The 27863-nt window shown below is 38.5% G+C and overlaps 1 protein-coding gene across 13 annotated transcripts; it reads left to right on the top strand.

Moving 5' to 3' along the window:
* The first annotated feature begins 10730 nt into the window (after nucleotides 1-10730).
* On the top strand, nucleotides 10731-15181 carry LOC146894036 (uncharacterized). Of its 13 annotated transcripts, XM_087903790.1 has the most exons (6): nucleotides 10731-10851; nucleotides 11036-11096; nucleotides 12559-12930; nucleotide 13016; nucleotides 13100-13893; nucleotides 13978-15181. In XM_087903790.1, exons 1-6 carry the CDS (start codon nucleotides 10818-10820, stop codon nucleotides 15179-15181), a joined length of 2466 nt encoding a protein of 821 aa, XP_087759916.1. In that variant the 5' UTR covers nucleotides 10731-10817. The 13 variants fall into 13 exon arrangements, with proteins under 13 accessions (XP_087759916.1, XP_087759924.1, XP_087759918.1 ...); XM_087903798.1 differs by having other exon boundaries at nucleotides 12454-12688; nucleotides 12827-13389; nucleotides 14230-15181; XM_087903792.1 differs by having other exon boundaries at nucleotides 11036-11098; nucleotides 12468-13389; nucleotides 13474-13712; nucleotides 14118-15181.
* Nucleotides 15182-27863: the final 12682 nt, after the last annotated feature.

Below are 27863 nucleotides of genomic sequence, written 5' to 3'. Positions count from 1 at the left end.
TGATTGGCCTCTTTCTAAATTTGTATACTTCCTTTGAAAACCAAACCCATTTATTTACATTAGCAAGAGACTTGTTGTTGAACTTCGCATAAATCTCCAGTCAGCCTGGGACAGGTCTGTCTTTAGATTAGAAGCCTGTGCTGGACTATGTTGCTGAGTCCCTTCTGCTCACTTGGTCCCATCACTCAGACCTCAACAGCCAATCAGAGCCTCCAGCAGACCCACCAGTCAGATGGGAGGGTTCTTCCGGTAGCCAGACTTCCTTCCAGTTCAGCTCTTTCACGCTCTTCCGCTAGTGCACTCTTGTTGGCAGAGATCGTGTCAGCTCGGCAGCTGCTCCATGGTGAGTGAGGGGTTGCTCTCCACAGACAGGAGGGGTGGCTGGGCTTGAGGAGCAAGAGGCCAATGTCCCCAAACTAGGTGGAGTGGCCGCTGAGGCTCCTGGCTGGTGTGGTGGCTGGGTGGGAGCCATCAGACAGAGTTTAGCGTCTTCCTGTCTCAGTAGTCCTAAGTTAGCGTCTTTCTGCCTCAGTAGTCCTAAGTGATCCTTGCAGCTCTCTGCTGGCAGCCTCTGAATCACTTCACTACCCAGGCTTTGTCTGCACAGAGCAGAGCATCAGGAGCCGCAGATGGTGGTGTCTGTCGTGGTTGTATCGTCGAATGTGGAGAGAGATCACCACATTCGCCAAGCGTGGAGACTCCTGGTCTTTTCTGGGTCTTCAGAAGTTCTGCACTTTTAATATTTAGGTTTGAGATCCATCTGTAGTTAATTTCGTGCGGCTTATAAATGGTTTCTCCTGTGTAGAGTAGCGCTCCACTACTAAACTGTGTTGTAGAAGAGTATAGTTGATAATTAATGGTATAAGGATTTTCTAGTACATAGAAGACATTAAGTTACACAAAGTAGAATTTAAGTGAGGGAGGGCTGTATCCCAAATTTCCTAAGATGAGTATCAGGTGCACCATGCCTGTTAGAGATTAGTATGATGAGATGCAAATGTTTGTTCATCAGGATTAATCAGCCATTAAGGTTGCATTCCTACAACAAATGAGACAACCATGATTTACAACCAGCCAGAAGACCCACTTCCCCATCAAAGGCCTCTGACCTGCTGCTCAGGGGCTGTTACAGGGTCACAACCTTGTGCACCAGGAGAGTATAATTAATTCAAGAACAGCTGCATTTCTCAGCTCTTAGGAAAGCAGTTGTAACTCAGTGTCCCTTGTGCTGATTGAGGTAGACTTGAATCCTGTCTGCAGCCCCACAGAGCATTACCCTTGCTAGCCTCTAGGCTAACCACTATAATTTTTTGGTATGTTCTACCACAGAGATTTAAAATTACCAGTTTGAGTCATACAGTGGGACTGTCTATTGTAATAATAATAAAAGGATTTGCATGTGGAGCATGGCTTCTTCCTTTAGACCAGAAAAGTAGGAATGTGTACTGTGTACACTGGAGCAGGTAAACACACTGGACAAAAGCTAGATCTTAGACTGAAACTTAAGACCATGGGCTGCAGAGGTATCCATTACAAAGAAGGGCCTGATGGGGCACAGTGAGTGACTTCCTGTGATTTCCCATTGTACATTAATTCCTTCCTTGTGAATGAAGACAGACACTGGTGGGTGTACAATTTAGGGAGGAGAGCTTGAACTACTAAATATTTAGTTTCCAATTAGTGAACTCTCCCATGCAGATATGTTCAATCCTGGTTGACACAGTGAAGTCAGCTCAGATATTTGAGACACAGGCCATTGGCTGTAACTCCATGTGTCAGGTTATAGCACTCAACAGCTAACATTTTACATGGGACAAAGTTATGTGTTCTCTCATTAATGGCATTCTCCCTACCAGGGAAGTGCCTACTCTGTTTCAAAGTCAGTATAACTGAGTGTTCAATTACTTTTATCATTTTAAGGAGTCAATTATTGGTTATCATTTTTTAGATTTCATTTTCTTCAGTGGAATTACTGTTATAATCTCTTTGTTTCTGTTTTCCAATTTTTCCCAGTTTTTGAATTTCATTCCACTTTTAAGTCCTGTTTATTTATTCATCTATTTACTTCTATCAGTTTAGAGAAATGATTCTCAACCTGGTGGTCAATGACTCCTTTTGGGGGGATCAAATGAACCTATCATAGAACTAGCCTAAGGTCATCAGAAAGTACAGATATTAATATTATAACTCATAACAGTAGGATAATATAGTTTTGAAGTAGCACTAAAAATAATTTTATAGATGGTGAGATCTCCACATCATGAGTAATTGTATTAAAGAGTCACAGCACTAGAAAGATTGAGAACAACTGATTTAGATTAATGTCTGCTGTAGCTCATTCTTGTATCATACTATGTAACTGAGAATTGCTGTGAACACCTAATCCTGCCTTTGCTACCCAGTGCTAGAAAGACAGTTCTGCAGCTCCTACCAGGCTGGACCTTGACTGGTCTGTGTGAAGGAGAAATAGATCAGTGAATGAGTATCCTCCAATTTCTGTAGATTTTATTGTGAATTTACAAGTGAAATGGGAACTGTGTAAGAATTGAGCTCACTGACCAATTGTAAACCCAGTGTAGTCACAGCTGACAAAAGATCAGAAAGAAGGAGGGTAAAAACTTTCCTGCTGTGAAGGTAGTTGACATTAGCTGTGAGTAGTAAGGTGATCAATTTTAGATGTTCCATAAATGTCCTGTCTGGCCATTTCATGGGTCCACAGACCACACACAGGTGACTTGGAGTAGGAACAGGAAGTGCTCTGGGAGAATGGAAGATTTTACTAAACTACAAATTTCCCAGATTAGGGTCCTGTCTGACTATAGTGTGGAAGAACAAACCTTGAGGATCTTTGATCTCTGAGTCATTTGATCTCTGATCACCCAGTAGGGTAACTGCTAATGTCTTGAAGTCCAGCTGGGTGGTCCTAGAAGGACTCTGTTTGGCAATTAGGAGCACCAGAGGCAGTTTACAAGTTCTTTCCAGGATTCTTTTCTTCTGCTGTATGGAACTGTAAGGAGGACCGCAAGCCATGCCATGGTGAATGTAGAAGCAACTGTCCTCAGACCAGGAAGAACAGGTTGGATGAGCTGTCAGACCTGCTTGGACAGGGATAAACCATGAGCCAAACAGGTTCTATTGTCCTTTGTGGTCACCTGGGTAGTTGCCCTTGGCCTCTGATCTTTTTTGAATATGGGGGAGGCTCTGCCATCCTGGCATGGGAGACTATGAGCTTGTAATATTGTTGCCTCACACTATTCAATGGAGAATTGATTTGAAAACCTAATCCTGCCTCTGCTGCTTAGTTCTGGGTAGATAGTCCTTCAACTTCTTCAGGACTGGGCCTTGACTGGTCAGTGGGAAGGAAAATAAACCAGCTAAGGAGTGACCTCCAGTCTCTCTGACTTTCAGTGTATGATTATAGATGAAAAGGGTGAGTACATCGGTCAAGCTTGAAGCTGGTAGATTCACAGTGCAGGAAGGGCGAGACAGGAACATGACTGAGAACTTTCCTACTTCAACCGTAGTTGAGATTAGCAATGCGGAAGTAGGTAATAATTTTTAGGTGCTCCATAAATGTCCTCATGGTCATTTCTTGCTGTCCACAAATCAGGCAATCAAGAATATGGATAAAGAACCAAACTTATCATGAAACCAACTTGCTGTAGTCACAGTAGTTCACCCAAAATAGATCTGAGTAAAATGTGGCCCTGCCTAACAGGACTGTTATTTTACTGGTTTTAAATATACACCCTGAGATAGAAGGTATGAGAAATCTTTAAAGTGCTCTAATATAAATCCCTTGTTTCTGAAGCACATGGCCATAAATCCTGTTTCTACTTTTTAAAATAAATTTTTGAGATTATAACTATATCATATCCACATTCTCTTTCCTGTCCCCAAGCCTTACCATGACCCTTTATTATCTTCTAATTCATGGCCCATTTTTCTTTAACAACAATTGTGAATGTGACCTGTGTTTGTCTGCAGGATTTCCCAGGTATGAGGTGATGGGTGGCTGCACTGCATATTGAGAGTGTAATGGAATGTGCATACAAAGGACCTTGTGCATTGGATGAGGAACAGGGTATGCTCTAGGAAAGTGGATGAATGTCTACTAAAATACAAGCTTTCTGGACTAGGGCCCTGTCCACTGGACTGGAAGGGCCGAGCAGAAAGTTCTGTGATACCTGAGTAATTTGATCTCTGATCACCCAGTAGTGGAGCTGATAATATTCTGAGGCCCAGCTGGGTGGCATTAGCCACTGAGGGACTCTGGGAACACTTAGCAAGCAGAAATAATAGTGGGAGGTAGCTTACAAGTGGTTCTTTCTAGGATTCTTCTCTGCTTCTGTTGTAATGAGTTGTAAAAAAGACCACAAGCTATGCCAGAGTGAGTGTAGGCTGTTCAGAGGTCTGTTGAGCTGTCATTTCTGCTGGGATTTGGATGGACCATAAGCCATGCTGCGGTTCTATTGTTCTATGTAATGACCTGGGCAGTGGTCCTGGTCCTCTGAGCCTCCATGTGTATGGATTTCCTGGGGAGAGGGAGACTCTGCAGTCCTGGCATGGTAGGATATTATGCTTGTAAGATCACTGTCCAGTGTAGAAACAGTATCATGCTTTTGGTATGCAGTGGGAAGACATATTTGAAAACTGATAATCTGGTTTCTAGAAGTTCTGAATATTGCAGCCTACTTTCAAGTTTGTCTTAAGTTTCAAATAGTTAAAAAGCTGGTAGAACTACAGTGATGTTGATTTAGCAATGCAAGATTAAAATGTTTCTAACTTTCTGCTACCACCAGCTGCAATAGTGTGATTCAGTGATGTTTAGTTCCAAGGAGCAAAGGGAGTTTCAGAGCTGCAGAGGTTTCTTAGGTGTGTATGGTGTTGGGGAGGTACGTAGAGCAGAATCTATATCTTGTGCTATAATCCATTTGACAGGAAGCAGAATTATTCTACATTGTTTTGGGACTGGGCATCAGTATGGCTGGGTTTACCTGAAAACAAAAGGAGGTATAAGGACTTGCAGGACCATAGCAGTAGATCATCTCTTTTTGCAGAAAAGGCTCTAGAGCATAGGGCCTCTCAAGAAGAAATACCAGTAGCTGGAGCATCAGTAACAACAGTTTAAGGGTCACTTTGAGTTAATTTTGTGAAAATTGTGAAGTCTTTATTTAATTTCTATATACATAGAATCATAGGTATCTGGATAACATGGCTCAAGATCACACGTTTCCTGATGAAGTTTCCTTTGGTCTTTTGGTTAATACCTGACTATATTTTTCTACCTTTGTTCTTTGCTTTTTCTCTCCATTCTCTTTATTCTTTCCCAAATATCATACACATTCTTTATTGATCATCTTTGTGGTAATTTTTTCCCCCAAGACAGGGTTTCTCTGTGACTTTGGAGCCTGTTCTGGAATTCTCTCTGTAGACCAGGCTGGCTTCAAACTCACAGAGATCCTCCTGTCTCTGCCTCCTGAGTGCTGGTATTAAAGGTGTGTGCCACCACCACTCAGAAAGAAGTCATATTATGTCAGTCTGTGTACTATTTTTCATAATCCCATTGATTACTCTTTGTGCTTCCAATATGAATGTAGCTTTGTAATCAGCTTTCCTGTTGTAAATTGTTGGGAATTATCATTTTACTATAGTCATTTATGGTGCAAATTTAACATACACATCATCTTAATTTTGATGCATCATGTTTCCAATGATCATTTATTTACTTTTCTATTTATTTAGGTTTTGTTGCTCTTGTTAATTTGTGAGAGACTTTTGGTTTATTGGATAAAAGGTATTATGGATGTTGGCAGGTGGCTCAGCATATATTCATTTTGGAGGTGACCTAAGTTCAGCTACCTACCATCAAGTTGTGAGGGTCATAACTCTACCATTTCAGATTGAGGGCATCTGAACCCCTCTTTTTTGTGTTACTTGTATACATGTGGAAGAAATTCTCACTCTTGCACAAACATATGCAAAAAATGGCAATAAACTTGTTTTCAAAAGTGCTTGTGACTTATAAAGCAATTAGAGTAAAACAAGTTGCTTTAGGTGTCCATTGATTCTTTAAAAATCTGTTATCTTGCATTTTGTTTTGAAATGGTTTTATTTCCTCACTCTGATTGCAGACTTACAGGCAATCATCAATCAGGGGGAGCAAAATGGTATCTAAGTGATCCTAACAGACATACTTTCTTTTCTATAAGATAATGAAATTTTTTTAAGTAGTCAAAACTATTTTTTATGGAGTTACGGCACAAGAAGGTTTCAAGTGAATCTTGCCAATTTTGGTAGAACAGCCTTCCACACCCAAGCCATTTTCTATTATTGGTAAAGGATAAAGAACTGAAGTGTATAGGATGAGTGCTGGTTAGTAATTTCTTAGAGTTTTATTTTGATTAGAATCTTTTTTTTTATTTAAAGGAGCATAATATGTCTCTGTCAGTGCTACCCATCTATGTTGTTGATTTTATTCATTATTATCTAAGTATATTGTTTGTTATCTGGAAAATAATGATCTCACCAATTTTGTCTTCAGAAGATTTCTCATGTTATGAGTTCCTTGAGTTTTTGTTGGTTTGGGAAGTTTCTGTGGAGAGACAGTTATAGTTTTCCCTTCTTTGTTTTAGATGTTTGCCTCTTTCCATTTCCTGGCATATCTATCTTTGTTTGTGTTTTTGCTGCTTAAGTGATTGATATGATTAATACATTGCCTTTAGATCTTTCAAACCTTCTTGTATATTATTTTCTCTTTCTAGATAGCCTCAGCTATCAGCATGACATAGCTTAGACTGAGCTGAGAAAATACCAATTGAGAGTATGCCTAGATAAGAATACCTGATTAAGGTATCTGAGAGAGATTTGTTGATTTTGATTGATATAGGAAGGCTCTTCCACTGAGTTGGCAATATCTCTGAGCAAGCAGCCCTGGGATAGATAGGAGAGCTAGTTGAGCACTAGGCAGTGACAAAGCAAGAGGGAAAGCCAGAAAACAATGGTTCCACATGTTTTGCCTTTAGTTATTAGCTTGAGTATCTATCCTACACCATCATAAGGAGGAATTGTGAAATAGGATTAACAACCAAATAAACATGTTCATTACCTGAATTGCTTTTGACTGCATAATTTAATAACAGCAACAGAGAAGAAAGTTGGAACAAAAATGGGACTCAAAGAGGACTTTGTTGCTGCAAAGGACCTGGGAATGTTTACTTTTATAAGAATGCTTAAGATATTAGAAAACTGGACATCTGTTCTTGTAGGACCTAGAAGATGGGAATGTTGCAGGTAATGGCAGACAGTGGAGGTCAAGAACATAGGATTTTACTGGGCAGAAGACTCTTGAGGGAATCATGGAGCTGACCCAGCCTAACTCCCTTGAGAGACCAGGTTAAAGTTCATGGTTCCTAGGTCACTATATACCTCCCAGTTTCTGACAGACTGCTGCATTCCCTCAGGCAGTGAAGCATTAAGGCTGATTTGTGCTTCTTTGCATGATGCCTTAGTAGTCAAGGAATCATGAATGCTTAACAGGACAATTGAACTTAGGTATTAATCTTGTGTATGCTGTATAGCTTGCAAACTTCATTATACCCTTTTATGGACATTGGGTGCTTGATCATTTCCCCACTGCCCAGACTCGTAATAATAATACAGAAATTTTATTAATTATAAGACTGCATACCCAATAGCTTAGGTTTCTTATTAAGTAACTTTTGCATCTTAAATTACCCATTGTTATTAATCTGTATATCGCCTCATGGCTGTGACTTACTGGTAAGGTTCCATCCAGCATCTGTCTCCTTCAGTGGCTACATGTCCTCTTCCTGATTCTGCCTTCTTTTCTCCTCTATCTCCATTTGGCATACCCACCTTGTTCTATTCTGTGCTGCCATAGGCCCAAAGCAGTTTTCTTATTAACCAATGGGAATAAAACATATTCACAGCATACAGAGGGGAATTGCACAACACCTACCCCTTTCTGTCTAAATAAAAAGAAAGGTTTTTAACTTTGATATAGTAAGATTACATATAACAAAACAATTATCAAGCAAGAATTATAGTTACAATATTTAGTCCATTTAATTTGGCAAATTAAGGAAAGTACTCTATCATCTATTCTATTGCTGTGAGTCTAAAGTTTTATATATTTTCTATTATAATTATAAAACTGTCTTTCTTCAACTCCAGCAAAGACTCCAGAAGGATATATTATTACCTAAGTAGTTATAAGCCCTTCTAAAACTCTAGAATTGACAAAGACATCTTGCTGCCTGGACCGTTTCCCAAAGTTCTTCTGTAACATTGGGGCATCCATTTTCAGTTTACAGGCCCTTAGTGTCTGACAGATTTTTCCATGAAGCAAAAAATTTCAAAGACAGTTCCACCTATAATGGCAGTTTCTCAGTCACCTTTTTTTTCTGTGTCCTGCAGAATGTCTAGTAGACTCTTTCATGAAACAGGTATTGTCTTACCTTCTTTAGGCAACTTTGACAGTCATTTTTTGTAGATCCTGCATGTGCAGTTTATACAACATATCATCAAGCAATCCAGGCAAGAGCAGTTTCTTGCCCAAGTGGCTAGCCTTGTCACATTGAAGGCAAATTCCATAATGAGTTTCTTCAATGCCCATCAACCTCTCTCAAATAATTGGTGCTACCAGAAGGAGACATGTCTCACTGTCATAAAAAGGCCTGTTTTTAAAACATTTAAAATGCCATATTCTGTATGTCTTTGAAAGATCTGAAGAATATCTATCCATATGAAATATATCTCTGTACATCTAGAAAGCCTAACTAATATCACAAGTTTAACTATTATAAATGATTATCTATTACTTTGTATTTAACTATACATTGCATCTTTAAATGAACTGAACAGATACCTTAAACATGAGCAGAGATTCATTTAACAAAATTGACCTTAAATTTGTATCAATGGCCAAACTCTATACAAATGCAGAGTATTATCTCTATATCATATCCCCTTTAAATGTAAACAAACATTTATAAACAATATTTGGGAATTATGGATTAGTTTTCTCCAAACTGCTTTCTGCTTTTTGTTGGGCTAAGTATTGTTGAGGGTTTATGGAACCTATCAGGGGATCTTGGTCCATCAAACTACCTTATTCTGGAAGGAATCATCAGGTTCTCATTCTCTGCAGAAACAAAAGCAGAATCTTTTTTCCAAAGCAACATATTCTTTGACCCAAATTTTGAAGTTAAGATACCTTTAAACTATATATTGGCTTGGCTTAGCAGCCCATAAGATGAAATGTCTCTCTGTACTTAACTCATTCACAGTCAAAAAACTCAAAGAAAATACAATAATGCATGTAATCTATACTCTCTGTGTATTTCCCATCTTTACGTGGCTTATTTTACTTTACTCCTTTAATCTGTGACTGTCGTCTCTCTCCCAAGCTTACTTACATTTATACACTATCTTTTAATCTGAATCTGTTTACTTGCACATTTGTAATTATTTTCTGACTAGAAGCACTTTTTAAAAATGCTAAACAGGCATGTCTAGGACCAACTCCTCAACCCTGCCTGCTTGCTCTACTTAGTCCAACATGGCAGAGGTATGTTTATTGCAAACTCTGTGAGCCATTTTCTCTGCCCCAGCTCCAGGGACTTTGCACGACTGTCTCGACTAAGCAATTTGTAACATGGTGCACACAGACCTCATTTCAGTGCAGTACCTCTGAAAAGAGTCAGAGCTATTTGTGCCAGCACAAACCAGAAAGCCCTTCCCTAAAGAAGCTGTGCATCAATTGTTGCCAATGCTGAGTCAGGAAGATCTCTCTGATAGGAGCTGTGACACCCTTGCTTGCTGCCAGCAAACAAAGCCTATCTGGAAAAATGTGTGACTTCCAAGAAGTCTTACTTAACTCTGTTCCTTTATGTCTAGATTTTTTTAACTCTCTCAGGTTTTTTTTTTTTTTTTGGTTGATGAAGTTGCCTCATTTTGACACCATTCTGTTGACAGAGGGTTTTTGTTTGTTTCCTGGCTGCCCAAAAATAATTACACAGAAAATATATAGATTACAATGCTGCTTGGTCAATAACTTTGGCTTCTTATTTAGTAACACATCCTAAATTAACCCATTTCTATTAATCTGTGTATTGCCAATGGTTGTAGCCTACCGGTAAGGTTCCATCTGACATCTGTCTCCTTTGGCAGCTACATGGTATCTCCCTGACTCTCCTTTCTTTTCACCTCTATCTTTGCTTTGAATTCCCACCTTGCTCTATCATGTGGTGCCATAAGCCCAAAGCAGTTTTTTTGTATTAACCAATGGGAATAAAACATATTTACAGCTTACAAAGGGGAATCCTATATCATCTTGGAAGCTACAACTGTATTGATCCTAGAAACTGTCACTATCTTCTATTTATGAAAAATTAGGAGCACTTCTTAAAATGCTAAGCATTTTTTATGAACTTAAGGTGTGCCATTGGTAGAGCAAATATTGTCTGCCTGCTTGCTCCACATAGTACAACATGGCAGAGGCATATTTGCTGCCTCCAAGAGCCATATTCATTCCCCCATTTTTAGGCATACACGGGGTCTAAGTTGCCATTAACAATCTGCTCACAGACCCCATAGTCAGTCCTCCAGGAAGAGTGAGAGTTTGCTCTGAAGTGGTTTGGTGATTAAATTATGTTGTCAAAATCATACTTTCTGTTGTACACCCATATGGAATATTTTAGAATTCAGTGACCTATGATGATGTGCATGTCAACTTCACTTGGGAAGAATGGACTTTGCTGAATCCTTCCCAGAAGAATCTCTACAAAGATGTGATGGTAGAGACCTACAGAAACCTCACTACTATAGGTAAGACTGTATTATCTTATAAGGGGACAACTACTCATTGGCTAATGATGCTCTTTTGTAATATGATTGAGAAAGAAGAATGGGGCAAATCAATCAGGCTTGGTTGTAAGGTTTGCTTCAAATGGTAACTAAATTTTTTACAATTCTTAATATAAAACATACAATTTCTGGCATTATATTTTAGGATACAGTTGGGAAGACCATAATATTGAAGAACATTGTCAAAATTCTAGAAGACATGACAGGTAATTTTCATGTATAAGCTGATACAAATGTACCTCTAAAGAATTTGTAATTAATCCTATATGTTTTAAACAAAAGCAACAGTATAAATAATAAAGTGCATTGCTGTTTATTAAATTCTCTCAAAATCATACACCTTAATTTTAGATAGGTGAATTACATTTGCAAGTCATTCTTTTAAGAAAGAAGAAAACAATGTCTTAACCTATATTGCCATTTGAATCTTAATACAATGAGAGCTATACTGTAAAGTTGTCAATCCATTTATCTCATATTATTCATATTAGAAAAGATATACATGTTGAATAGGAGATAAGTAGATCTCCAAAACTATCTATTGCACTAATAGTCCATATAAAAATAGTTAAAATATATAAAAAAGTAGTTTAACCCATATACTTGTGACTGTGTTAAGTTTAGTGAGGGGGCATTTAGGGTTAGGAATAAAGGGCCAGCTGTTTTGGAGTTGCCTTAATCCATATACCACAAGTCTATGAGGACAGAAAGTCAAACTTTGTGAACTCAATGTAGAAACCTTATATTTGTTATTCTTCCTTTACTAGGTACATCATATATTACTCTGTATACAAGCCACAGAGCATAGGGATGTAAAAAGATATAGCATACTTCTCTCTCAGAACAAATAGAAAATATGTAGCAGTCCCCATGTTAAGTATACTTGTTTAATTTGTTATACACGTATACAAGTAATTGGTTTTCCAGTCTCATTGTTAATATATCAACAAACTCACATTTCAGAAAATCACCATGAGTACTAGAACTGTGTAAATACTTCAGTTTGTCCTAGTCCACTTAGCAAATGTAGCATCACTCACAGTATAGGAAACGTTATGAATACAATAAGAGTGGTAAAGCTCTGAGTTTTTTCAGTTTTCTTCAAATACATGAAAATTCTCATACAGAAAAAAAGATTCTGTAAATGTGAACCCTGTATTAAAGGCTGTTATCAGTTATCTTCAAAGATGAAAAGCAAGCCTTAATGAAGGGGAAAAGCAAGATTAAAATAGGACTAAATTGTAAAATTAATTCATTCAGATAAAAATATTCAGCAATGTATTAAATGTAGTAATGCTTTCACATGTACCATTATCATTGTAGGCATGAAAAAAGTCAAACTAGAAAGAAAAGTTCTGCATATACTCAATGTGTTAAAACCTTTGCATGTGACAATCATCTTCACAGTCATAAAAAAACACATACTACATTAAAACCATATGAAGGAAATGAGTTTGGTAATGCCTTTTCACATCACAGTCATCTTCAAATGCATCAAAGATCATGCACTGGAGTTAAATCCTATGATTGTAATCAGTGTAGTAAAACCTTTGCACATTACAGTAATCTTAAAAAGCATGAAAGTACTCATACTGGAGAGAAGCCCTATGAATGTAATCAGTGTGGAAAAGCCTTTGCACGTCACTGTACTCTCCAAACACATAAAAGAACCCATACTGGAGAAAAACCCTATGAATGTAATCAGTGTGGTAAAGCCTTTGCATGTCACAGTAATCTGCAAAGTCATGAAAGAACCCATACTGGAGAGAAACCCTACGAATGTAATCAGTGTGGTAAGGCCTTCGCACAGCACAGTCATCTTCAAAGTCATGAAAGAACCCATACTGGTAAGAAAACCTATGAATGTAATCAGTGTGGTAAAGCCTTTGCATGTCACAGTAGTCTTCGAAACCATAAAATAACCCATACTGGAGAGAAACACTATGAATGTAATCAGTGTGGTAAAGCCTTTGCATATCACAGTCATCTACAAATTCATGAAAGAACCCATACTGGAGAGAAACCCTATGAATGTAATCAGTGTGGTAAAGGCTTCGCACAGCACAGTCATCTTCAAAGTCATGAAAGAACCCATAATGGAGAGAAACCCTATGAATGTAATCAGTGTGGTAAAGCCTTTGCATATCACAGTGCTCTACAAAGTCATGAAAGAATCCATACTGGAGAGAAACCCTATGAATGTAATCAGTGTGGTAAGGCCTTCGCACAGCATAGTCATCTTCAAAGACATAAAAGAACCCATACTGGAGAGAAACCCTATGAATGTATTCAGTGTGGTAAGGCCTTCGCACAGCACTGTCATCTTCAAAGTCATGAAAGAACCCATACTGGAGAGAAACCCTATGAATGTAATCAGTGTGGTAAAGCCTTTGCATGTCACAATAATCTTCGAAACCATAAAATAACCCATACTGGAGAGAAACCCTATGAATGTAATCAGTGTGGTAAAGCCTTTGCATATCACAGTCATCTACAAAGGCATGAAAGAATCCATACTAAAAAGAAGTCCTATGAATGTAATCAGTGTGGTAAAGGCTTCGCACTGCACAGTCATCTTCAAAGTCATGAAAGAACCCATACTGGAGAGACACCCTATGAATGTAATCAGTGTGGTAAAGCCTTTGCATATCACAGTGATCTACAAAGGCATGAAAGAATCCATACTGGAGAGAAACCCTATGAATGTAGTCAGTGTGGTAAAGCCTTTGCATGTCACAGTAATCTTAAAAGTCATAAAAGAACCCATACTGGAGAGAAACCCTATGAATGTATTCAGTGTGGTAAGGCCTTCGCACAGCACAGTCATCTTCAAAGTCATGAAAGAACCCATAATGGAGAGAAACCCTATGAATGTATTCAGTGTGGTAAGGCCTTCGCACAGCACAGTCATCTTCAAAGTCATGAAAGAACCCATACTGGAGAGAAACCCTATGAATGTATTCAGTGTGGTAAGGCCTTTGCACAGCACAGTCATCTACAAAGGCATGAAAGAATCCATACTGGAGAGAAGTCCTATGAATGTAATCAGTGTGATTAAGCCTTCACCCAGCATAGTCATCTTCAAAGTCATGAAAGAGTTCATACTGGAGAGAAACCTTATGAATGTAATCAATGTGCTAAAGCCTTTGCATGTCACAGTAGTCTTCGAAAACATAAAATAACCCATACTGGAGAGAAACACTATGAATGTAATCAGTGTGATAAAGCCTTTGCATATCACAGTCATCTACAAAGTCATGAAAGAACCCATACTGGAGAGAAACCCTATGAATGTAATCAGTGTGGTAAAGGCTTCGCACAGCACAGTCACCTTCAAAGTCATGAAAGAACCCATACTGGAGAGAAACCATATGAATGTAATCAGTGTGGTAAAGCCTTTGCATATCACAGTGCTCTACAAAGGCATGAAAGAATCCATACTGGAGAGAAGCCCTATGAATGTAATCAGTGTGGTAAGGCCTTCGCACAGCACAGTCATCTTCAAAGTCATAAAAGAACCCATACTGGAGAGAAACCCTATGAATGTATTCAGTGTGGTAAGGCCTTCGCACAGCACTGTCATCTTCAAAGTCATGAAAGAACCCATACTGGAGAGAAACCCTATGAATGTAATCAGTGTGGTAAAGCCTTTGCATGTCACAATAATCTTCGAAACCATAAAATAACCCATACTGGAGAGAAACCCTATGAATGTAATCAGTGTGGTAAAGCCTTTGCATATCACAGTCATCTACAAAGGCATGAAAGAATCCATACTAAAAAGAAGTCCTATGAATGTAATCAGTGTGGTAAAGGCTTCGCACTGCACAGTCATCTTCAAAGTCATGAAAGAACCCATACTGGAGAGAAACCCTATGAATGTAATCAGTGTGGTAAAGCCTTTGCATATCACAGTGATCTACAAAGGCATGAAAGAATCCATACTGGAGAGAAACCCTATGAATGTAGTCAGTGTGGTAAAGCCTTTGCATGTCACAGTAATCTTCAAAGTCATAAAAGAATCCATACTGGAGAGAAACCCTATGAATGTATTCAGTGTGGTAAGGCCTTCGCACAGCACAGTCATCTTCAAAGTCATGAAAGAACCCATACTGGAGAGAAACCCTATGAATGCATTCAGTTTGGTAAGGCCTTCGCACAGCACAGTCATCTACAAAGGCATGAAAGAATCCATACTGGAGAGAAACCCTATGAATGTAATCAGTGTGGTAAAGCCTTTGCATGTCACAGTAATCTACAAAGTCATGAAAGAATCCATACTGGAGAGTAACATTATGAATGTAATCAGTGTGGTAAAGCCTTTGCACGTCACTGTACTCTCCAAACACATAAAAAAAACCCATATTGGAGAGATACCCTATGAATGTAATCAGTCTGCTAAAGCCTTTGCATGTCACAGTAGTCTTCGAAAACATAAAAAAAAAACCCATACTGGAGAGAAACCCTATGAATGTAATCAGTGTGGTAAAGCCTTTGCATGTCACAGTAATCTACAAAGTCATGAAAGAATCCATACTGGATATTAACATTATGAATGTAATCAGTGTGGTAAAGCCTTTGCACATCACTGTACTCTCCAAACACATAAAAAAAATCCCATACTGGAGAGAAACCCTATGAATGTAATCAGTCTGCTAAAGCCTTTGCATGTCACAGTAGTCTTCGAAAACATTAAAAAAAAAACCCATACTGGAGAGAAACCCTATGAATGTAATCAGTGTGGTAAAGCCTTTGCACATCACTGTACTCTCCGAACACATAAAAGAACCCATACTGGAGAGAAACCCTATGAATGTAATCAGTGTTGTAAAGCCTTCGCACAGCACAGTCATTCAAAATCATGAAAGAATCCATACTGGAGAGAAACCTTACGAATGTAATCAATGTGCTAAAGCCTTTGCATGGCACAGTCATCTTCACAGGCATGAAAAACACATACTGGAGAGAAACATTATGTATGTAATTAGTGTAGTAAAGTCTTTGTTTATAATAGTCATCTTCAAAGACGAACTGACACATGCTGGAGAGAAACCCTATGAATGTCATGAGTGTGGTAACGGCTTTGCACTGCACAGTACTCTTCAAATGCATAAAAGATCACACATTGGAGATAAACTCTATGAATGTTATCAGTGTGGTAAAGCATTTGCATTTATGAATAATCTAAACCATGAGAAAAAAAATCATACTACAGAGAAACCCTATAAATGTATTCAGTGTGATAAAGTTTTTTACTTTATATAGGAGTAAAACTTTTGTGTGCAACAATCTGTTAAAATCTTTGCATATTACAATCGACATTGATTTCGAGGATTTGTTATTATAAAGTATTTGGTAAGATCTTCAGCCAAAACACTTATAATCAGCTACATAATGATTTGTGATTCTCCTCTGTATGCTGTGAATGTATTTTGTTGCCATTGTTTAATAAAGAAGCTGCTTTGGGCCTATGGCAGGGCATCATAGAGCAAGGCAGGAATTCCAAGCAGAGATAGTGGAGAAAAGAAAGTGGAGTCAGACTCTATGTATATGCTGAAGGAGAGAGATGCCCTTACTGGTAAATCACAAATTTTGTGGTAAAATACAAAATAATTGGAATGGGTTAATTTAAGATGTCAGAGTTAGCTAATAAGAATCCTGAGCTAATTTTAGGCCAAGTGGTGTTTTACTTAATATAGATTCTTTGTGATTATTTCTGGTCTGGGCAGCTAGGAATAAACAAGAATCCTCTGCACAAGTCTTCTACACAAGACTATTGCTTCTGTAGAAATAAATTTGACAATGTTGACAATCTTTTCAAGCATTACGATGTCCTTTTTATACTGTTTGTACTTACAAACTCATGGTAAACTGAATTTGTGAATTTATGAAGCCCTATGTGTAGGGAAAATGGGCCAATCAAAGAAACATCCAGACCCTGAAACCAGAGCCAGTGAAGTACGTGATTTTGACTCTGAAACTGGAGCCAAAGAAATACATTCTGACTCTAAAATCAAGACAAAGAAACACACTTTGTTCCTGAATCCAGAGCCAATGAGAGAGACACCTGACCCTGAACCCTGACTCACTTCATAAGTCTTCCCAAATGATTTATTCCATCAACTTAGAAGAATTGATTCCTCAGACTTCAAGCCTACCTGATTGCTTCATGGTGAAGAAAAACTCTGTAAGCCATTGGGTACCTTAACACCTGTATTATAGGAATGAATTCTTACAAGAGAAAAACATTCATGAGTGAAAATATGTTTAAAGAGTTGTTTTTATTGTGATTATGTGATATCAGTGTGTTTTTCTGTGGGTATGTGAATGTGCATACTGGTTTCTGATAATGTTAGACCCTTGGATTTTCTAGCAGAAGTTGCAGGAAGTTGTCAAAAATTAGACCTTGGTCCTTGGATTGTACATTTCTCAACTGCCCAGCCATGTTTCTAGTTCTCTAAATGTTTTAAAGCCTATGTGTTTCAATTCAAAGTCAGGAACTAGGGATGAACTCACACAGAAGAAAACTCTATATCTGAAAATGATTTTGTAAAGACTTCAGACATCACAGTTGGCTTTAGCTTCAAGAAAAAAATATTTCATTCATTTATTTTTTATCATAGCCCCATGAAAATGTCATTAATAGCAGTAAGGTGTGATTGGTTGTTCTAAGTTCATCTTTACCTCAGCCTTCATGATTCAGAAAATTGATAGCATCAGAAACTAACTTAGACTTGGTGCTTAAAGAATTTTCCAAGCCAAAATCTCCACAAAATGAGGGAAAAGTACAGTGAATGATCAGGAGAGAACTGACAATAAAAGTCTTTTAAAGATGGTTGACTATTTAACTATAGCCACAAATATGAGTTCATCTCCAATAAGGTACTCATATATTTTTATTTCAATCACAATGCATAATCTAAAAGATAGTTTTGATCTGTAAATCTCCATCTGCCTAAGTGGCTAGACTTGCATCCTCCTGTCTCTATTTAAACTGTTCAATGTATAACCTCAGGCCTGAACCTAAAAAAAAAGACTTAAGGATGGCAGTGTATGTGGAATGCAAAATTTGGGCCAGGTTGTCTCCTCTTCAAGCATTAACCACCATTGAATGCGTACTGTTATTAAAGGAATTCAAGTCTATTAAACTGTAAGTGTGTGAATGATTTATTCCTAGGAAGGCATATTAATTCTAGAATAGCAGTACCTCCAGCACTGTAGAAAAATGTTTCTGAGACAAACTTTTGTATGTTGGATAAGGTAGCCTTGATCCCATGCCATTGCTCCCCAGAGCAATTCTTAGATTAAAGAACTCAACCACCACTGAGCTCTAAAATTAAAAATTCGAGTCATATTGTCAATTGTCTATTTCATTAACAGGAAAAGGATTTTTATGTGGAGCATGTCTTCCACCTTCAGACCAGAAGAGGAGGAATAGTTTACTGCATACACTGTCAGTAAGCAAACAGCTTCTGGAGTCACCATTATGAAATAGCATCTAAATGTGACAGGATCAGTGATTTTGTAATTTCCCAGCATGTGTTAATCTATGTCATGTGAATGAAGGCAGGATAGATTTGGGGTGTACAGTTTGGGAAGGTTAGCTTGAGTCAATAAATATTGAATTTCTAACAAGGGAACTCTCCTATGCTTATATGTTCAATCCTGCCTGTCATTATATCCATTAGCTGTAGCTGTGTGGTTCAGGTCACAGGTCTCAGCAGCTGACATTGCACATAGGGGCATGGTGAAGTAATATCTTTTTAATGTCAATCTCTCTACCAGGGAATGTTTTTCTCTTTTTCAAAGTCAGTATAACTGTGTGTTTTTAAAAATTATATTTATGTTTTTTTTAAAAAAAAGATTGTAAAAGGAGTAGTGGGCTGCTTCCTGCCACCTGCCCAGCTAGCTTTATCCGAAATAATTACATGGAAACTGTATTCTTTTAAACACTGCATGGCCCATTATCTGTAGCCTCTTATTGGCTAACTTTTACATATTGATCTAACCCATTTCTAATAATCTGTGTAGCACCATGAGGTGATGGCTTACCAGGAGGATTCTAACCTGCAGCTGTCTCAGAGAGGAGAGTCATAGTGACTGCCTCACTGCCTTCTTCCTAGCATTCTGTTCTGTCTACTCCACCCACCTATGTTCTGACCTATCAGGCCAAGCAGTTTCTTTATTAATTAACCAATGAAAGCAATACATAGAAACAAGACCCACCTACATCAAAAGATAATTCCTGTTTTCACTTTTTAAATTTTATTTACTTTATATGCATCACTGCTCTAATCTGTTTCTATTCCCTATTGTTTCCAGTCATTAAGAATTTCTTTCCATTTTCCTCAAATGCTGTTGATCCTTTTTGTCTTTGGTAGCTTAGTCTTATCTCACACTGTAGAGTTGAAAATTGCTTTGAATACCTAATCCTGCTTCTTCTGCCCAGAAAGCAAGTCCTGCAACTGCTTCAATACTGGACCTTAACTGTTCAGTGAGATGGGAAAATAGATGAGTAAATGAGTGTCCTCAGACTGACAAATTGTAAAGCAGGTGTAGTCCCAGCAGAGAAAGGGATGGCCAAGAAGGAGCATGCAAGTTTCCCGCTGTAGACCATAGCTTATATTATTAATAAGTAGTGAGGTAATCAATTTTAGATGATTATTAAATGTTCTGACTGGCCATTTCTTGAATCCAGAGAGCAAGGAATCAAGAATCTGGATAAAGAACATAACTTATCATGAAACCAATTTACAATAGTTACACTAGTTTGACCAAAATAGAACTGAATAAAATGGTGTGACCCTGCCTAAAAGAACTGTTATTTTACATGTTTAAGATGCACAGCACAAGATAAAATGTGTGACTAATATTTTGTGCTCTCTAATACAAATCCCTAGTCTCTCTAGCACATGATCATAAAGCCATTTTATGAATAATTTTTCTAGAATAATTTTGTGGATTATAATTACATCATTTCCATCATCTCTTTCTTGCCTCTAAGCCCTTCCGTAGACACTTCATTGTTTTCTAATTCATGGCCTCATTTTGATTTAACCAGAGTTACTGTTTTAATGTGACCTTTGTTTGGCTTCAGGACTTCTTAGCTCTGAGGGAATGGGTTGGTTACACTGGTCAGTGACTCTGTAATGGAATACATACACAAGAGACCCTGTATCTTGGAAGAGGAACAGGAAGTATTCTGAGAGACTGGAAGACTTTCTACTAAAATACCAATTTACCAGACTAGGGACCTGTCTTCTGCTAAGGTGGAATGGCAAAACTGGGAAGGGCTGTGCTGGCTTAGTCCTGTAGGGGAACTGCTACTATCTTGCAGCTCATCTGGATAATACTAGCTATTGAGGGACTCTGGACAAGCCTAGCAATCAGGAACACCAGTGGGAAGTAGATTGTGAGCCATGATAAAGCCAATAGGGAGCCATGAGGGTTTTTAATTTTTTTATCCTAAATTGTCAGGTTGATTTCTACCTCCAGTGCTTATCCCACCTTTCTCTGAACAGGTAACACTAACTACCATTGTAGTATTGGGACAGTGACTGATCTGGTTTTCCTACCTGAATTTGGGTTATCAGGTGGCAGTATTGTGATAACCTTACAGAGGGATTATTATAAAGACCAAATTCTCAGATGTAGACAGAAAAGGAATTCCTTTACTGTTGTCTGGGAAGAACTAAAATATTAAAAGTACATAACACATTCTTGATTAGCTCACAATAGTCCCAATCTATTAGTTGTTTCCCTTTAACCTCTACAGTTGGTCTCCAGAGTGATGAACCCACAACCAACTTTCACACCGTTTTATAACTGTTTTATCAGGCAAAAGTCAGCATGATGCCCTTCCCATGTAGCTTCTGAATAGAGAGAGAAAATGTATTTAGCATCATTTAATTTGAATTTTAAAACAATAAATGGCCTGTCCTTCTTTGCAGTGGGAAGGTATTCCAAGGTCTGATGTCTCACATCTGGATAACATCTTTTTATCAAGAAGAAGATATTAGTGAGATTTGTTATCTAAATAACATCTCATGTAGACTTACATCTAATGCCTATAGAGCGTGAACCCTTGTGTTGTTACTAATTCTCTTATTCTTTGATTAAATTTTCTCCTTCAGTATTGAACAATGCAGGTTACCAGAATTAATCTTTCTTTCTGTGTTGTCAAGGCCATTTGAGCATCTAGTCTTTAGAGGTCACTTGTGCTTGGAAGGAATTTCAGATTCTTCACGTCTCCTATTATAAGTTGTCCATCAATGTGAGGATAAGTCAAAAGTTTTGCTTTATGTACTGTGGCTTCCTTTGAAGCATTGAAGAAATCTTTCCCACATTGAACCTCCTTTTGTAGACTTGATAATGATTCCAATTCATTGATTGGGCCTCCATGAACAGCACAATAAATGCTCAGTAAATAGTCTTTGTTCCTAGGGACCTCACTGACCTTGTATAGAAATGAGAGAAATATTCTGCCTTTTGGTCCCTCTAATGACATTAGAATAGCCTCTAAGAATGATTATTAAACACCTAGATGATCAGTTTTATACTAGTTTTGTACTTTTACTAATTTATAATACTTCAATAGTCAGATACAACCCAGTAAACTTTGTTTGACATACCTTTTAGCCAGACCTTGAAATAGCTGGAATTTGACCTTGCAAATTTTAATAAATATATAATCCCTAAATCTCATCCTTATGTACCTTAAACAACTTACTCAGACCTTCATAGCTTGTAAAACCTTTCCAGTCTTCTTTATCCTGGAGCAATCCAGTCATAATCATGTTTATATATCTAAGTTCTTTTTTACTATGGCCATTTACACATTTATATTATTCTAACATGTTCTTTTTATGTACTGCTTCCTTTTTGTAATACCATGAGAAGTAGGATCATTAATAAACATGTTTATGATCTGGTGTTAGAATTTTCTCCCCTGTGAAGGGGGAGGAAGCAATTTCTATCCTATAACCATAAGTCCCACTGAAGATACAAAGTAGAATTTCACCAAAGTCCATCCTGAGGAACCAGTGAGTTTATTGAGCTTACATATTGAGCATGGTTGAAAAAGTATTTACAAGGGTTTTGATTCTGTGACTGTTTGAATCAAAATGGCCCACAAAGTCCCATGGAGAGTGGCATTATTAGGAGGTGTGGCCTTGTTGAAGTATGTCAAAGTCACTTTCTGCTGCCTGCTGATCTGGATGTAGAACTCTCAGCTCTTTCTCCAGCACCATTTCTGCTTGCTTCCATCATGCTTTCTGCCATGATGATAATGGACTAAATCTTCTGAAAGTATAAGTCAGCCTCAATCAAATGTTTTCCTTTATAAGTGTTGCTGTGCCCATGTTGTCTCTTCAGAGCAAAAGAAGCTCTAAGATACCCAAAATCAGACACAGAGGCATGTCTCCATCTAGTATGTACAATGACTCTTCCATAGCTGCAAATGTGGAGCTTACCTTCTCTCTACACTTCCACTCCCCATATACTCTCCATTAAAATACATTTCTCAGTGAACGTAGGAAGTAAGCCTAATAGTTCTCAAGGTAAATTCCCACTTCTAAAGATAGCTTTCTCATAGGTGCATACACAGAATATACATCCTCCCATGTCTTTCCCAGGTTATGTACTCTAGCTCATTCCTAAAACCACAAGGTCACATATCATGAGGGATGAATTGCATATGGTTGCCTGGAAAAGAGACTGTGTACTCAGATGGAGGGGATACTTTCTTTCATGATGGAATACTAACAATCAGCAAACCTGGTAGTGGTCATCCTTTGTAAGCAGGAACAGTTGATCATAGGAAGGTACCAATTGTTTGTCCTAACATAGTGCTGAGCAACAGCAAATAAAAGAAAGCTGAATAGAAACTGTATATGATAATGTAATAAGTTAGTATTTTCTAGGTACAAACTGTTCAACTAAACCTTAGATAAAAAAACAAGACATTATTCATATGATCATGGCATCACTACTATAACAATGCTTTTGTATTTTATTTTAAGTATGTAGGTGATACCAAGAAACAGCAAATACATAACAAAATATCAGGGAATTGATGCTTACAGCATCCAGTCCAACACAACTCAGAAATCTCTCTTAAAACTATAATGCTCCAGCTTACTCTAGAGAGTTACACAGGCAGACTCTCTATCCTTTCTATGGGTGAGCATCTCATTTGCTCTTTTCACTACAGACATGTATACATGAAAGGTAAATAAACATTTACATTTTAGCATCCATATTTCTAATAGTCCTGATTAAAATAGTACTTGTCTTTGGGGGTATTTCAGAGGCAGACCTCCCTCAGTTAAATTCTATTTTGTGTGGCTTAATCTCTTCTAAGCATTGGTCAATCCTTTATATCACCAATTCTACTTTTCTACATTGCGACTTCGTAGTGTATTACACAGTACATGAGACCCCATTTTTAACTTTCACAAATTAACTCCAAATGGACCGTACACCTAAATCTCAAATGCTAAGTGCAGAACTTTTAGAAAATACTTGAAACTAGGCCTCTCTGACTTTGGCAACCTGCCTAGGCTTTGGGAGGTTTCTCTAAGGCCCTGATGTATAAAGCAACCACAGAGCTCTGTCTCTAATCTCAGGAATACGCTTGGGAGAGCTGGTAAAGATGTGGGGCCAGGGCCTTTGGAAAAGGGTTGTTTCAGATTTCACATAAGGGTGAAAACTGTGGTTATCAGTTCCAATACCACTGTGAACTTTGTTTATAATGTTCTTGATTTACCCAATGCTCCTGTTGTGCAACATTGTCTGATCTAGCCTCTTTCTGAATTTGTATACTTCCTTTTAAAACCTAACCCATTGATTTACATTAGCAAGAGATTTGCTGTTCATTTTGACTTAGCTCTCCAGCCAATCTGGGATATGTCTGTCTTTAGATTAGCAGTCAGGGAATGCTGTGTTGTATCCCTTCTGCTCACCTTGTTCTGACACTCATACATCACTAACCAATCAGAGCCTCCACCACTCAAATGGAAGGGTTTTTCCCTGAGCAAGGATTCCAGTTTAGCGCTTCCTGAAGAAATCACAGTCTCTCTCATGCGCTGTACCTTGGGCTCCCTTGTGGAGAGAGTTTTTCAGGTAGGCAGCTGCACCGTGGTGATTGAGTGGTTGCTCTCCACAGATTGGAGGAGTGGTGGGCCAAGGTAAGTAAGGGGACAATGTCTCCAGGTGGGTAGGCGTGGCTGGCCTTGGTGCATGGGGCTGCTCTCCCCACGTGCAGAGGACTGGCTGGGCTTGGCAATTGAGGGGATGCTGTTTTCAAACTAGGTGGAGTGTCCTGCTGTGGCTCGTGGCTGATGTGGTGCATCCTCTCCTGAGTGGGTGGGAGCCAGTGGACAAATACAGAGTTAAGTGTGTTCCTGGTCATCCTAAGTAGTTCTTAGTGATCCTTTCAACACCCTACTGACAGTCTCTGAATAACTTCACTGCCTGGGCTGTGTCTGCACAGACCAGAGTGTTGGGAGCCACAAATGGTGGTGCCTTTATTGCTTATATTGTCACATGTGGAGAGTTATCACCAAATTTGCCAAACTCGGAGACTGCTGGTCTCTCCAGTATCTTCAGAAGTTCTGCACTTTTAACATTTTGGTTTAGGATCCATCTGTAGTTAAGTGTGGAGCTCATAAATGGTTTCTCCTGTGTAGAGTGGCACTCCACTGCTAAACTGAAGTAGAGCATAATTGATGATAGAATTAATGGTATAAGAATTTGCCAGTTCTTAGGAGACATTAAGTCACACAAAGTAGAATTTAAGTAAGGGAGGATTGCATCCCAAATTCCCCAAAGATTAGTATGCTAATCATGCCTGTTAGATATTAGTATCATGAGATGCAAATGTTTGTTCACCAGAATTAATAAGCTATTAAGGTACATTCCTATAACAAATGAGAAAACCATGATTTACAACCAACCAAAAGACCCACTCCACAGTCAAAGACCTCTAACATGCTTCTTAAGGGGCCATTACAGGGTCACAACCTGTGTGCAATGAAAGTATAATAATTCTAGAACAGCTGCATTTTTCAGTTTTTAGAAAAGCAGTTTACAGTCAATGTCCCCTAGACTGATTGAGGTGGACTTGAATCCTGTCTGTAGCCCCACAGGACATTACCCTTGCTATCCTCTTGGCTAATCACCATAAATTCTTGCATTACAAGTATGCTGCACCACAAAGTTCTAAAATTATCAGTTTGAGTCATATCTTGGGGTATCCATTGCAATACAATAAAAGGATTTGTGTGGAACATGGCATCTCTCTTCAGACCAGAAGAGTAGGAACAGTATACTGTATACACTGGAAGGGGGAAAAAGACTGGACAATAACTTGATCACAGAATGAAGTTTAAGGGATTGAGCTTCAGGTGTATCCACTATAAAGAAGGACCTGGTTGGGCACAGTTTGTGACTTTCTGTGTAATTTCCCATCATACCTTAATTCCTTGCATGTGAATGAAGACAGACACCAGTGGGTGTACAGTTAAGGGAGGATAGTTTGAACTACTACATATTTAGTTTCCAATTAGTGAACTCTCCCATGCAGATATGTTCAATCCTGGTTGACACAGTGAAGTCAGCTCAGATGTTTGAGACACATGCTATTTACTGTAACTCAATGTTTCAGCATACAGCACTCAGCAGCTAACATTTTACATGGAACAAAGTCATGCTTCTCTTACTAATGGCATTCTCCCTACCAAGGAAGTGCCTACTCTGTTTCAAAGTCAGTATAACTGAATGTTCAATTATTTTTATTATTTAAAGGAGTCAATTATTGGTTATCATTTTTTAGATTTCATTTTCTTCAGTGGCATGACTGTCATAACCACTTTGTTTCCATTTTCCAATGTTTCCCAGGTTTTGAATTTCATTCCATTTTTAAGTGGTGTTTATTCATTGTTGTGGGAGTAACTTCCGCTGTCTCAACCAATAGTCGCTGAAATACGAGCCCACAGTGCAGCGGGGAGCGACTTCTGCTCCGTCAGCCAATAGCTGCTGAAATACCAGCCCACTGGGGCGTGGTATATTTCTCTTTTAAAAAGAGAAACAGATCCGGATCAGGCTCTCTTGGTTCCGGCTCTTGGTTCTGGTGCTTGCTCCCGGCTCCTGCTCCAACGACTAGGCTCCCTTCCTGACGGTTTATGGTGCATGTAAGTTTTACCCCCCAAAATAAATAACCCCTTAAAACATAACTGGTGTGGGATTGATTCGCCGATAATTCATCTTTTTATTTATATCAGTTTAGAGCAGTGATTCTCAACTTGGTGGTCAATGACTCCTTTTGGGGGGATCAAATATTGACCCTGAATGAACCCTTACTTGGAATGTCTCATAGGAGTCTCATAGGGTTGTAAGAGTTTCCTGAGAATCCTCAACAACAGGTCATTAGCACAGATCCTAAATCTGTTTGTCAAATGCCTTGGCCTTCCTCCTATCCTGCCTCTTCTGTGTTACTTCATAGACTGATGTTCCCCTGGTGCTTTAAATAGAAAATATTCTCACAGAACACTGGGAGGAGAAGGTGAGCAGTAGTGAGGGTGGCCACACCAGTATGCTGAGAGGAAATGCTTAAGCAGCAATGGGACAGGCTGGACAAGGCCGGACCACAGGAAGGAGAGGCATGAGAAACAGCTAGCTGATTCAGGCTAGGCTGCTGGGAGGAGAAGTGTAAGCAGCAATGTGACAGGTCAGTTCAGGTCAGACAGCTGGGAGGAGAAACATGAGTAGTAGCACAGAAGACCAGGCCAGGCTGCTGGGAGGAGAAGCATAAACATCAGCATGAAGGGCCAGACTGCATCAGGCTACTGGGGAGAAGCATGAGCATAGTGGTGTTATTGGGACAAACCACTGGGAAGAAAAGTGGGAGCAGCAATGTAACAGGTCATGATGATAGCAGTGGCCTCCAGACATTATCTGACCACTGGAGCTTCAGCTTCAACCCTGCCAACACCAGGATGTATGATCATCTGAGCCTTGGGCCCATAAGCACCTAGGGGAGCAGTCACCAAAAGGCTCTCCTCTACCCTGAAGGAGCAATCAACAGAGCCACAGCCCCCAACTACAGCAGTTGGAGAAAATGGACCCCCTGAAACACAGACTCTGCCTATTCTGATTGGAGGAAGAGATGTGTAGACAACAGGGTTAGAATATACTCAACAACATAAAGAACAAGACAGCACCACCGGACACTAGTGGTTCTACAACAGCAAGGCCTGAACATCCCAATGCAGGTGAAGCAGAAGAAAATAACATTAAAAATAACTTTATAAAGATGATTGGTCTTTAAATAAGAAATAAAAACTAACTTAAAGAAATGGAGGAAAACACAAACAAAAAATTGGAAGAAATCAATGAATTCCTTAAAGAAAACCAAGAAAAAGCCATCAAACAAGTGAAAGAAATAGTTCCCGACTTGAAAACTGAAATAAAGTCAGTAAAAAATAAACACAAACCAAAGGAAATATAGAGATAGAAAATCTGAGTAAACAATCAGGAACTACAAATGTAAGCATAAACAACAAAATGCGAGATATAGAAGACAGAATCTTAGGCCTTGAAGACATGATAGAGGAAACAGATACATCAGACAAAGAAAAATGCTAATTCCAACAAATTCTTAAGACAAAATACCAGGAAATATGGGACACCATAAAAAGACCAAACCTAAAAATAATAGGAATTGAAGAAAATTCAGCTCAAAGGCACAGAAAATATATTCAACAAAGTCATAGGAGAATGCTTTCCTAGACTAAAAAAAGGTCATACCTATGCAAATGCAAGAAGCTTAAAGAATACCAAATAGACTGAACCATAAAAGAACATCCCCTCATGTCATATCAAAATACTAAAAAATACAGAATAAAGAAAGAATATTAAGAGCTACAAAGAAAAAAATAAGTAACATATAAAGGCAAACCTATCAGAATTACACC

This window comes from Myodes glareolus, chromosome 3 (assembly GCF_982192425.1).
Source record: "Myodes glareolus chromosome 3, mMyoGla1.1, whole genome shotgun sequence".
Taxonomy (NCBI): domain Eukaryota; kingdom Metazoa; phylum Chordata; class Mammalia; order Rodentia; family Cricetidae; genus Myodes; species Myodes glareolus.
This window is presented reverse-complemented; position numbering and strand designations above follow the sequence as displayed.